The sequence below is a fragment of the Hypanus sabinus genome, chromosome 4 (assembly GCF_030144855.1).
Source record: "Hypanus sabinus isolate sHypSab1 chromosome 4, sHypSab1.hap1, whole genome shotgun sequence".
Taxonomy (NCBI): domain Eukaryota; kingdom Metazoa; phylum Chordata; class Chondrichthyes; order Myliobatiformes; family Dasyatidae; genus Hypanus; species Hypanus sabinus.
Window position 1 is genome coordinate 72,932,048 of NC_082709.1, and position 13,261 is coordinate 72,945,308.

General features: G+C 43.4%; 1 protein-coding gene across 3 annotated transcripts in view; it reads left to right on the forward strand.

The window, feature by feature from the left end:
- Positions 1–13,261, forward strand: part of fam117bb (family with sequence similarity 117 member Bb) — a 207,805-nt gene that overhangs the window by 178,982 nt on the left and 15,562 nt on the right. For all 3 annotated transcript variants that reach the window (XM_059967375.1, XM_059967376.1, XM_059967377.1), the window contains one exon: positions 1,284–1,404. In XM_059967375.1, the coding sequence (XP_059823358.1) occupies positions 1,284–1,404 (121 nt within the window). The remainder of the gene's footprint in view (positions 1–1,283; positions 1,405–13,261) is intronic.

Sequence of the window (13,261 nt, forward strand, 5' to 3'; positions counted from 1 at the left end):
AATAATTCTGTTAAAGCAGAAGCAGTCACACATTCCTTAAAATATTTTAACTGTTCTACCATTGCTCTGGCCAGTAATTGTCTTGGAAGTGACCAAAAGAACTTGAAAGTTTAGTGACCATTTTGTTGCCAGCCCAGATTTGATCCAAATTTATTACATTAAATTATAAACCTCTTTTTCCTCCCACAATTTCTTTACTCCATTGTGATTTTTCTTTGCCGCTTTGGATATTAAGTCCTTCAGTTTCATTTCAGGACCTCACACCTCCCTCTCCTGCACCCTTTTATTCTTGGAATAAACTTTAGGATCATTTGGTTGACGTGCTTTGCTGTGAAATGGTAAATTTGGACAGGTTTTTAAAAAGGCCAAAGCTACAGACATAAATTAAACCAGACATGCTCTTGAGTAGAAGAGCTGTAAAACCGTTAACTTTCAAGTTGATATAAAGTGTTTTTATTGTCTCATCCCTAATATATTATCAAGAATAGCCAGGATTGTTAAGCAGCTTGTAATTGCATCTTAGATGTCCAAATGATGAGAAATTTGGAAATGTTAGTGTTAGAAGTGATCAGGATGTCCTTGCACACTTGTCACTGAAAGCAAATATCCACATGGAGCAAACAGTTAAAATAAATGGTATATTGGTCTTCATTGCTAGGTGTTTACAGTGCACAAGAAAAGATGCCCTTATAAAGTTCCTAATAAGCCCACACCTGGAGTATTGTGTACAGTTTTGGTCTCCTTGCCACTTGGGGAGCGCAGCAAAAGCCCACCAAACTGATTGCTTTGATGATGCAGAAAAGGGATGGTGGGTAGACTAGGCCTTCATTGACAGGAGTTTAGAAGAAAGAGGGAATTTCATTGAAATGTAAAGAATTCCAACGGGACTGGACCATTTGTATGCACGGAGAATGTTGTCCTTGCCTGGAATATGGGGTCACAGTCTCAAGATGCAGGGTAGGAGATTCAGGATGAAGCTGAGTTTTCATTTGGAGAATAGTGAACCTGTGTAATTCTCTATCACAGAAGGCACTGAGACCAAGTTGCTTCATGTATTTAAGAAGGTGTCCAAGAGGCATTGAGGAATATGGTGGGGCAGAGAGAGAGTGAAAGAAGGGATATGGAATTACTATTTAAGGTCAGTCGTGATGGAATAGCCTTGGACTGAGTGGTCTATTTGTGCTCCTCCTCCCACTCTTGTTTTGGTGTTTCTGTTTTTATCATGAAACCTCTTGTTGCCATGACTCTATAAATTCTTAATCTTGTGTTGCATCCTGTTGCAGAGAGTGGGACTAGTTCTCCACTACCAAAGTATGCCTCCTCCCCAAAACCGAACAACAGCTATGACTTCAAACGAGAACCACCTGAAGGGTGCGAGAGGGTGAAAGCCTTTGAGGAAACTTCGTAAGTATGAGGCTACATATAGTGCCTAAGCTTATTAACTATTTAACTTGTGCCTGTTGTTCATGCCTTAGAGCTATAGAAATGGAATAATTCCGATTACTGTCTACTAATTTGTTTGGCTGCTTTTCCTCTATTTCTAAGAGGATTTTGCCATCTCCCTCAGGATAATACATTTCCTTAAATGTCATTCTCTCGTCAGATTTTCACAGAAAGTAGTGTGGCATTGTTTGCGCCCTAATACGAAGATGTGTGTAAGTTAGCTCCATGTTAGCTAATCTCTTATTTGTTAATGTGAGACTTGAGTATTCTGGTAAACTCAAGATTCTGCAGATGCTGGAAACCTTGAGCAACACACATAATGCTGGAGGAGCTCAGCAAGTTGGGCAGTATCTATGGAGGGAAATAAACTGTCAATGTTTTGAGCTAAGACCCTTCATCAGGACCAAAATAAATATTTTGGTGTTTTGAAAATTTCCTGTCACTTGCGTCCACTTGATTCCAAATTGCTACCATTATTAGTCAATTAAAATTATCATTAGGATTAAAATAACTTGATGATAGACATTTTTTTCTTTTGAACAGTGTTTAAATATTGTGCTAGAAAGAATACCTTAACTTGTAGTGGTTATTGGTTTGTTATTGAGAGTGACCAGTTAGGGGTGCATATTGATTCATTATTGGGGCAGGAGCATGGGGTGGTATGTAGAACCTTGAGGGTGCTTGAGGCTACTCTACTTACATTTCGATTAATTTATTTATCACATGCACACCGAAACATACAGTGAAATGCATTGTTTGCATTTACAACCAGCACACCCAAAGATGTGCTGGGGGCATCCCACAATTTAGATTTTTCATTGGTCAAAACAGCACATGGTGAACTGTGTTGAATTTTTATAGTTTAGAGTGAAATGTTTGTTTCTCTGAACAGGAATTTAGTAATCAATTTAGTCTGACTTCATTGGTTGGTAAGATTTTAGAGTCCATTATTAAGGACGAGGGTTCGGATTGCCTGTAAGTACAGTGGATTCCAATTAAATGGGCCATCCATTAATCGGGGCCGCTGCTTATTTGGGACAACTCTTATAGAACAGAAACTAATGGAGAAAATTGATGGGATTACCATAAGTTATTTGGGCACCATGCCACAATTGTGACAGGAAGCTGTTGTCGAGCCGTTTCTAACTATTGTCAGTCAAGTACACTTCTGTGGCAGTTAGACGCTGCACTGTGCTTAGAGTGAGCAGTTTTTAAATCAGTTTCATGTGTTTGTGTTCAAAAAGAAGTGATTTTTGTCACTGATAGTTGGCAAGATCTAAGACAATTTTGGATTCTTTTGCTCACTGTGGTTTCAAGCATTTAGGCTTGGAGATGCCAGGAAAGGACGGGAGTGAAAATGAAACAGCTTCACAAGTTAGGAATTTGAAGGTACCAACAATCATCTTGAACATTACAATGAAAATGAAGATTTAGAAGATGCAATCTTCAAAAGCATTGTATGAAGGTAGTCCATTATCAGCACTAGGTGCCTGTGTTAATTTTATTCATATACAGTCAATCAAAAGGACGACGCAGCATGTTGGTTGTTCATCATTTTTGCTGATGACAGTATCTATGTGGGAATGTTTTTAAAGCCACTGCATTGGGGCAGTTCCACTCTCTCAACCTCAGAAGTCCAACTCCAGTGGTATGAGAAGTTGCCATGAACAGGGGTCTGTCTTGGTTACAGTGGATGACCATGACTTCTGTGCCTTATCATGCCCTTTGCTCTCCATGGAGCATTGCAGAACTGCCTTCATGGCTGTTGGATTTCACTGTTTATCTCATCTGCCCAGTCCGCCAGAGCTAACTACACATGCTAAGGCAGGCATGTCCCTGTTCCACTGGGTTATGAGGCCCACCGGCTATTTAGCCTACAGTCAAAATGGTGTGTGGCTGCTGTCGCATACAAACATCTACTTGGAGACACAGGTGAGAGCTGAGTGTCTGGTAGGGACTAAAGGTGGCTAAGCTGCCCCTTCACCAGAGGTGATACCCCTCCTGGAACACCGCATACACAACAGCATACAATGGATGAATTCCTTCATTGATAACTATTAAGAACTAATACATGGTTTTATAGTATTGTAGTTGTAGTGTTCTAATTTCTGTATTTCATTTAAATACATATTTTTACTCAGTTAAATGGTAGTTAAAATCCTTTTTTATCTTTATAACTATTTCCATGATTGGGGCAGCTGCTTAATTGGGCCAAAATGTACAGGTCTCGATGTGTCCTAATTAACCACAATCTACTGTATATGATAAAATAAACCAAGGGGAGATCTTTCCTGAGAAATCTGTTGGAATTCTTTGTGGTAGTAACAGGCAGGATAGACAAGAGAGTCAGTGGATGTTGCTTATTGATTTTCAAAATGCCTTTGACAAGGTGTCACAAATGAGGCAGCTAAACAAGATCCCATGCTATCACAGGAAAGATACCAGCATGGTTAGAAGATTGACTGACTGGTAGAAGGCTAAGAGGGACTAAAAGGGGCTATTTCTGATTGGCTGCCAGTGACTACTGATGATCTGGAGGAGTTGGAATTGGCTGTGCTAATTTTCATGTTATATATTAATGGTCTAGAATAGATGATGAAATTGATGGCTTTGTGGCCAAGTTTGCAGATGATACAAAGATGGGTGAAAGGGTGGATCATGTTGAGGAAGTAGGGAGGCTGTAGAAGGACTTGGATAGCTGGGAGAATTGATAAAGAAGTGGTAGATGAAATATAGTATAGGGAAGTGTATCATCATGCTCTTGGGTAGAGGAAATAAAGGCATAGACTATTTTCTAAATGGTGAGATAATTCAGAAATTGCAGGTGCAAAGGGACTTAGGAGTCCTAGTGTAGGATTCCCTATAGGTTAACTTACAGGTTGAATTTGTAGTAAGGAAGGAAAATGCAATGTTACCATTCATTTCAAGAGAACTGGAATATAAAAGCAAGCATGTAATGCTGAGACTTTATAAAGCACTGGTCAGACCACACTTTAGAGTATAGTGAGCAGTTTGGGGCCCCTTATCTAAAAAAAATTGGCATTGGAGAGGCCCAAGAGGAGGTTCACAGAATGATTCTAGTAATGAAAGGGTTAACATAGGATCATTTGATGGTCTTGTACTCACTGGAATTTAGAAGAATGAGGGGGATCTTATTGAAACCTACCGAAAGGTCTGGATAGAGTGGACAAAACACAAAATGCTGGAGGAATTCGGCAGACCAGGCAGCATCTATGGAAAGGAGTAAACTGTTGACTATTCGCGCCGAGACCCTTCATCAGGACTGGAGAAAAAAGATGGGAAGTCAGAGTAAGAAGTTGGGAGGTGGAGGAAGAAGTACAAGCTAGTAGGTGATAGCTGAAACCAGAAGGGGGAGCTTAAAGTGGAGAGCTGGGAAGTCAGTTGGTGAAAGGGATAATGAAGAAGGGGGTGCCTAGTAGGAGCGGACAGAAGGCTATGGAAGAAAGGGAAAGGGGAGGAGCACCAGATTGAGGTGATGGGCAGGTAAGAAGATAAAGGCCAGAGAGGAAAATGGAAATGCGGAATGGTGGGTGGGGGGGGGGGGGGTGCTGCTGCAATAACCGCAAGTTCGAGATATCGATGTTAATGCCATCAAGTTGGAGGCGACCCAGACAGAATATAATGTATTTCTCCTACAGCCTGAGTGTGGCCTCAACATAGCAGTAGAGAAGGCCATGGACTGACATGTCGCGATGGGAATGGGGAATAGAATTAAATTGATGGCCACCGGAAAATCCCGCTTTTTCTGGCAGACAGAGAGTAGGTGCTCAGCGAAGCAGTCTCCCAATATACGTTGGATCTCACCAATATACAGGAGGCAACTCAGGATACGTAGATGACTCCAACAGACTCGCAGGTGAAGTGTTACCTCACCTGGAAGGACTTTTAAGGCCCTTAATGATAGTGAGGGAGAAGGTGTAGGGGCAGGAGTTGCACTTTTTCCATTTGAAAGTACTAGGAGGAAGATCAGTGGGGTGGGTTGAATGGACAAGTGAGTTGCCGAGGGGGTGATCCCCACTGAAAGTGGGGGAAGGGGAAGATGTGCTTGATGGTGGGATGCTGTTGGCGATGGCGGAAGCTGCAGAGAATTGTATGCTGGACACAAAGGCCGTTGGGGTGGTAGGTAAGGACAAGAGGAATCCTATCCCTGGTGGGATGGTGGGTGGATGGGGTGTGAGGGCAGGTGTGCGTGAAATGGAAGAGGTGTGGGTGAGGTCAGCATTGATGGTGGAAGGAGGGAAGCTCTTTAGTTCTGGGATGAAAAGCCTCATCCTGAGAGCAGGTGGCAGAGACAGAGGCATTGAGAGAAAGGGATGGCACCTTTACAAGTAACAGGTGAGAAGAGGTGAGTCCAAGTAGCTGTAAGAATCAATGAATTTATAAAAGATAGCAGCAGATGAGCCATCTCCAGAGTTGGAGACAGAGATCGAGAAAGGGGAAGGTAGTGTTGGAAATGGACCAGGTAAATTTGAGGGCAGAGTGGTAGTTGGAAACAAAATTGATGAGTTCAGCATGGGTGCAGGAAGCAGTATCAATGCAGTCATCAATGCAGCATTGGAAAAGTTGGGGTGTAACACTAGTGTAGGCTTGTAACGTAGACTGTTCCACATCACCAACAAAAAGTCGGGCATAACTGGGACACTTGTGAGTGCAGTGGCTACATCTTTTGTTTGAAGGAAGTGGAGCCGAAGGAGACCAGTACTGCCAGAAGGAAGAGAGTGGTAGTGGAGGGGGTCTGGTGTCCAGAAAGAAACAGCTTTGAGGCCTTCCTGATAGGGGATGGAGGTCTATAGGGACTGGACATTCATAATGAAAATAGGATGATCGGGGCCAAGGAACTTCAAATCATTGAAAAGATCGAGTGTGTGAAGCGCCACAGATGTAGTAGGAAGGAGCAGAGTGGAGGAGGGGGGATAATACTGAGTTGAGGTATGCAGATACAGTGCCTAGAAAAAGTATTCACCATCTCTCATCCCCCCCCCCACCCCCAAGGTTTTCATGTTTTATTGATTTAATTTGGGGGTTTTTTGACACTGATCAACAGAAGACTCTTTCATGTCAAAGTGAAACAAGTTTCTACAAATTGGTCTAAATTTATTACATTTATAAAACAGTGTAATTGAATGCATAATTACTTGCCCCCTTCAAGTCAGTATTTAGTAGATCCACCTTTGTCTTGAGTCTGTGTGGATAGGTCTTTGCTTTGCATATCTGAACACTGTAGTTATTCCCCATTCTTCTTTACAAAACCATGGTTTTGTCAGATTGCATGGGGATTGTGAGTGAACAGCCCTTTTCAAGTTCAGCCACAAATTCTCAATTGACTTGAGGTCTGGACTCTGACTTGACCACTCCAGGACATTAACTTTGTTATTCTTAAACGATTCCTGTGTAGCTTTGGGTTTATGCTCGGGGTCATTGTCTTGCTGGAAAACAAATCTCCCAAGTCACAGTTCTCTTGTAGACTGCATCAGGTTTTCCTCCAGGATCTCTCTGTATTTTGCTGCAATGAAGCATCCCCACAGTATGATGCAGCTACCACCAAGCTTCAAAGTAGGGATGGTGTTTTTGATGAAATGCAATGTTTGGCTTACACCAAACATAGCATTTATTCTGATGACCAAAAAGCTCAATTTTTGTCTCATCAGATCATAGAACCTTCTTCCATCTGACTTCAGAGTTTCCCACGTCTTCTGGCAAACTCTAGCTGAGATTTCATGTGAGTTTCTTTTCAGCAGTAGCTTTCTTTTTGCCAATCTCCCATAAAGTGAAGCACCCGGGCAACAGTTGTTGTATATGCAGTCTCTTCCATCTCAGCCACTGAAGCTTATAACTCCTCTAGATTTGTCATAGGTCTCTTGGTGGCTTCTCTCAGACATCCTCCTTCTTGCATGGTCACTCAGTTTCTGAGGATGGCCTGCTCTAGGCAGATTTACAGCTGTGCCATATTCTTTGCATTTCTTTATGATTGACTTGACTGCACTCCAAGGGATAATCAGTGGTTTGGAAATTTTCTTGTATCCATCACTGACTTGTGCTTTTCAATAATTTTTTTGTGGAGTTGATTGGAGTTTTCTTTTGTCTTCATGGTGTAGTTTTTGCCAGGATACTGACTCACCAACAGTTGGACCTTCCAGATACAGGTGTATTTTTACTACAATGAATTATAGCACCTTAATCACATGCAGTGATTTTCATTTAATTATGTGACTTCTGAAAACCAATTGGCTGCACCAGTGATGAATTGGTGTGTCGTATTAAAGGGGGTGAATTCTTATGCAATCAGTTATTTTGTTTTATACTTGTAATTAATTTAGATCACTTTGATACGAAAGAGTTTTTCTGTTCATCAGTATCAAAAAGCCAAGTTAAATCCACTGTGATTCAACGTAAAACAGTAAAACATAAAAATTTCCAAGGGGGTGAATACTTTTTATAGGCACTGTGTAAGTTTGGTGGGGCAAGAATAAGCAGAAACAATGGGTCTACCTGGACAGGCAAGTTTGTGAAGTAGAAACAGGAGGTGTCGGATTAAGGAAACTCTGAGGTCGGTAGCAGTGGATGGGAGATCCTCAGTGGTGGTGTGGGAAACAATGGTCTGGTGTTCCTTATTAGGTACTGTTTAAGGGGCGAGTGAAAGGAGGTGTCTGAGAGTTGTTGCCTGGCCTCATCTGCTACAGCACCCCCTTTTTTTGCGGGTTTGATGGTGAGGTTGGTATTAGTACAGAGAGAGTGGAGAACAGTGTGTTTGGAAGGAGTTCACAATGAACAGATCCAGAGCAGGCAGAACACCAGAGTGGGGCCTCCAGGAAGAGGAGAGGGTTGAAGACAGGAGAAGTAGTGGTCATTGGTGTTAGCTTGAGAGTCCTTGTCAAGGAAGTAGGCACGGAGATGGAGGCAGCAGAGGAAGAGCTCAGCATCGTGGCAGCATGGAACTCACTGACATGTGGGTGTAGGAGGACAAAGGTGAGGCCCTTGCTGAGAACAGAACGTTCTGCCTCTGAGAGAGGAAGGTCAGAGGGGTTGATGAAAAACCAGCACGGATGAGAGCTGGGATCAGAGATGGGAAGGGAATTGGTAGTGTCTGAGGGGTTGGGGTGTTCAGAGAAGGTGGGATGAGAAAAAGATGGAGTCTCCGAGGGCCCAAGAGCTTGCGGTGAGACCTGAGAGATACACGTTTGCAGAGTGGTGATTGGGGAAGGGGAGACTAGGGTTCCAGCCTCAGCACATGAAGTCCCAGCTTGGGGACGCTGTCGGTCAATGTCCAGGCTGGAGGTTGTGCAATAGGCACTGTCAGAGGTCGTTAGAACCCACATTGATGGCAGCAGAGTCTGGGTTCTGAATCTGCGCAAGACTGCTAGAACCATTGAGGTCAGCAGTGGGGATCACAGTTTGGGGACATCCATAGCTGCTGGCGTTGGTGACGGCAGGTTCTGTAGTCTGTAGGCGGGCGATCTTCCGATCCTTGCTGGATGTGAGAAAGGCGAAGAACTGGTAATTGGAAGCATGGAACCACTGGATACAGTAGACGGAAAGAGTAATTCCAGTTATGGGAGAGTCTAGAAGCATAAGACATGGCCTCAGAGTAAAAGGATGTCCCTATAGGACAGAGATGAGGAATTTTTTTAGCCAGAAGGAGTGGAATCTGTGCAATTCATTGTCACAGACAGCTGTGAAGGCTGTCATTGGGTATATTTAAAGTGGGGGTTGATAGATTCTTGGTTAGTAGCAATGTCAGGTTACTGGGAAAAGGCAGAAGAATGGGGTTAAGAGTGAATAAATGAGCCACAGTTGAATATTGGAACAGACTTGATAGGTCAATTGGCCTAATTCTGCTCCAACATGTTATGATCATAAAGCATTACTATATATGTTGTGCATGACTTTTGCTTGCAAGGAAGAATTTGCACTTTTTTGCCCATCCTTAATTTCACTTGGTATGTGATTTTGGATAAATTGCAATTTATGTAGTGGTTTAAAATGCTGTTCGAATCATGACATCATATGATATGAAGAGCTGAACTCGTGTTAACTTTATTATTCATAGGAACATTTAGAGTTGTTTCTTGGTTTTCCCTGAAGCCAAGATGTATTTCTTTAGTACCCAATGGATTGTCCTCCACCACTCTTTAGCAAGTGGGACATGCTAAACTTTGGGAAAGTATTTTCTTGTTTCTTTTGGTTTTTTTGTTATTCACACCAATTCTGTCTCTCTTGTTTCATCTCAACACCCTTCTCCCATATTACTTTCACTTTGTCCAGAGCCTTTGTATCTGGGTATCTGTCAGATCTCCTCCCATCCTCCCTGAGAAGGCCTTCATCCATCCTCATGTTGCATCTTAAAGCCCTTCATCTCTAGAATCTTTCCATTAAATCTCTACTGCATCCTCTTCATTGCATCCTTCGTAAAGTCCATGGTCCAGAATTGGTTAAGGTGATTTGGTGTTTACAAAAGTTCAATATCCCTTGATTTTATCTATCTATTTATAAAGCGCAGAGTATGCCCTTCTGGCACTTGGAGCCATGACAAGTTGGATTTACCCTGAACCTACTCTCAGGATAATTTACAAAGACCATTTAACCTACTCGATATGTCTTTGGACTGTGGGAAGAAACTGGAGCACTTGGGGGAAACCCATAGATTCTACATGGAGGATGTACAGACTCCTTACAGCTGGTGTAGGAATTGAACTCTGAACTCCTGAAAGTCCTGAGCTGACTGAGCACCAGTGATGAGGACCACAAAGATATGGTCAATAGAGTCTGAGATACACTAGCAGGACTGCTTTGAATCACTTGACTGGACCACATTTAGGGATTCATCTTCTGATCTGAAAGAATATGCCACAGCTGTTACCCACTTCATCAAGACCTTTGTGGGTGAGTGTGTGCCTTTGAGAACATGCTGGACATACCCAAACCAGAAGCCATGATGAACCAAGAGATTCACAGTCTGTTTATTTGTGGCTTTCAGATTTGTGACTTTCAAATCGAGTGATCTAAATTTCTGCAAGAAGTCCAGGCATATGAATGGCTATCCAAAGAATGTAAAAGCAATTCCGAGTGAAGTTAGAGATGTAATCAGGTGCACGTCAGCTCTGGCAGGCTTTGCAGGCCATTACCTATTATCAGACAAAACCTAACTTCATAAATGGCTGTGATGAACATAAGAATATAAGAAATAGGAGCAGGAGTAGGCCTTCTGGCCTATCGAGCCTGCTCCGCTATTCAGTAAGATCATGGCTGATCTGGCCATAGACTCATCTCCACCTATCTGACTTTTCCCCATAACTTCACTCCCCAATGAGCTAAACACCTTTTATGCATGCTTTGAAAAGGAGAATAAGACTACCTGCACAAATTCCTGCAGCATCTGGCAACCCTGTAATATCTGTCTCAAAGGTTGATGTCAAAACATTTTTCAAGAAAGTAAACTGTGGCAAGACTTCAGACTCCAATGGTGTACCTAGTAGGGCATTGAAAACCTGAGCCAAACAACTGGCTGGAGTGTTCAAGGACATCTTCAATCTCTCACTGCTGCAGTCAGAAGTCACAATCTGGTTCAAAATGGCATCAATCATACCAGTGCCTTAGAAGAGCAGGGTGAGCTGCCTCAATGACTAACATCCAACAACACTTGCAATTACTCTGTAATGAATTCCTTTGAGACATTGGTCATGACTAGAACTAATTCATTCCTGAGTAATAACATGGACCAGCCACAGTTTGCAGAACACCACAAAAGGTCTACAATGGATGCAATCTCATTGGGTCTTCACTCAGCCTTAGTCTACCTGGACAACAACAATACCTACAGTTGCAAGAAAAAGTTTGTAAACCCTTTTCAGTTACCTAGTTTTCTGCAAAAATAACACATAACATGTTGGACTGATCTTCATCTAAGTCAGAATAATAGACAAATGTAATCTGCCTAAATTAGTAACACACAAACAATTATACTTTTCATGTCTTTATTGAACACATTGTTCAATCATTCACAGTCCAGACAGGAAAAAGTATGTAAACTCTTGAATTTAATAACCAGTAGAACCTCCTTTAGCAGCAATAACTTCCACCAAACATTGAGCAGACTTGCACAACAGCAAGGGGGAATTTTAAACCATTCCTCTATACAAAATAGTTTCAGTTCATCAAAATTTCTGGGATACTTTGCCTGAACAGGTCATGGCACAGCATCTCAATTGGGTTAAGGTTGGGTCTCTGACTTGGCCATTCCAAAACACAGATTTTAAGTCTTGCATCAGTGTTGAACGTAGAACATAGAAATTTACAGCACATTACAGGCTCTTCAGCTCACTATGTTGTGCTGACCATATAACCTATTCTAGAACAACACGAGTGAATCTACAGATGCTGAAAATAAATTAAAAAACTCAAAATGCAGGCAGAACTCGGCAGGCCAGACAGCATCTATGGGAGGAGGTAGTGACAACGTTTCGGACCGAAACCCTTCATCAGGAGTGAAGTAACATGGGATGGTGGGGGGAGGGATGAAGTAGAGAGCTGGGAAGTGATAGGCTGGAGGGAAATGGGCTAGGGAGAAGGTGGAGACATGGGAAATAAAAGAGGAAAAAAGGTAGGGCTGGGGGGAGATTATAGTGAGGGGGGGAAGAGAGAGAAAGAGACCAGACTAAAATTATAGATAGGGATGGGGGTATGGGGGGGGGGGGGGGGAACAGGGGTATCAACTGAGGTCTGTGAGTTGAATGTTCATGCTGGCAGGTAGGAGGCTACCTAGGCAGGAGATAAGGTATTGCTCCATCGACCTGCGTGTGGCCTCATCTTGACAGTAGAGGAGGCCATGGACAGACATGTCGGAATGGGAGTGGTCTGTGGAATTGAAGTGTGTGGCCACAGGGAGATCCCGCCACTGCTGGAGGACTGAGTGCAGGTGTTCGGCGAAACAGTCTCCCAGTCTGTGGCGGGTCTCCCTGATGTATAAATGGCCACATCGGGAGCACCGGGTACAGTATACCACTCCAGTTGACTCGCAGGTGAAGTGGTGCCTCACCTGAAAGGACTATCTGGGGCCTAGGATGGTGGTGAGGGAAGAAGTGTGGGAGCAGGTGTAGCACTTCTTCCGTTTGCAGGGATGAGTGCCCGGAGGGAGGTCAGTGGGGAGGGATGGGGGGCAATGAATGGACAAGGGAGTTGCGTAGGGAGCGATCCCTGCGGAAAGCCGAGAGTGGGGGGGTGGGGGAGATGTGGCTGGTGGTTGGATCACGTAGGAGGATTATACATTGGATCTGTAGGCTGGTAGGGTGATAGGCGAGGACCGGGGGACTCTATCCTTGGTGGGCTGGCAGGGGGATGGGGTGAGGGCAGAGGTGTGTGAAATACAGGAGACGCGATGGAGGGCAGAGTTGATAGTGGACGAAGGGAAGCCCCTTTCCTTAAAAAAGGAAGACATCTCCTTTGTCCGAGAATGAAAGGCCTCATCCTGAGAGCAGATGCGGCGGAGGCGGAGGAATTGAGAGAAAGGGATAGCATTTTTGCAGGAGACAGGGTGGGAGGAGGAATAGTCTAGGTAGCTGTGGGAGACTGCAAGTTTGTAGTAGACATCGGTGGATAGGCTGTCTCCAGAGATAGAAACAGGAAGATCTAGAAAGGGGAGGGAGGTGTCGGAAATAGACCAGGTGAATTTGAGGGCGGGGTGAAAGTTGGAGGCAAAGTTAATGAAGTTGACGAGCTCAGCGTGTGTGCAGGAAGCAGCGCCGATGCAGTCGTCAATATAACGTAAGAAAAGAGGAGGACAGATACCAGTGTAGGCTTGGAA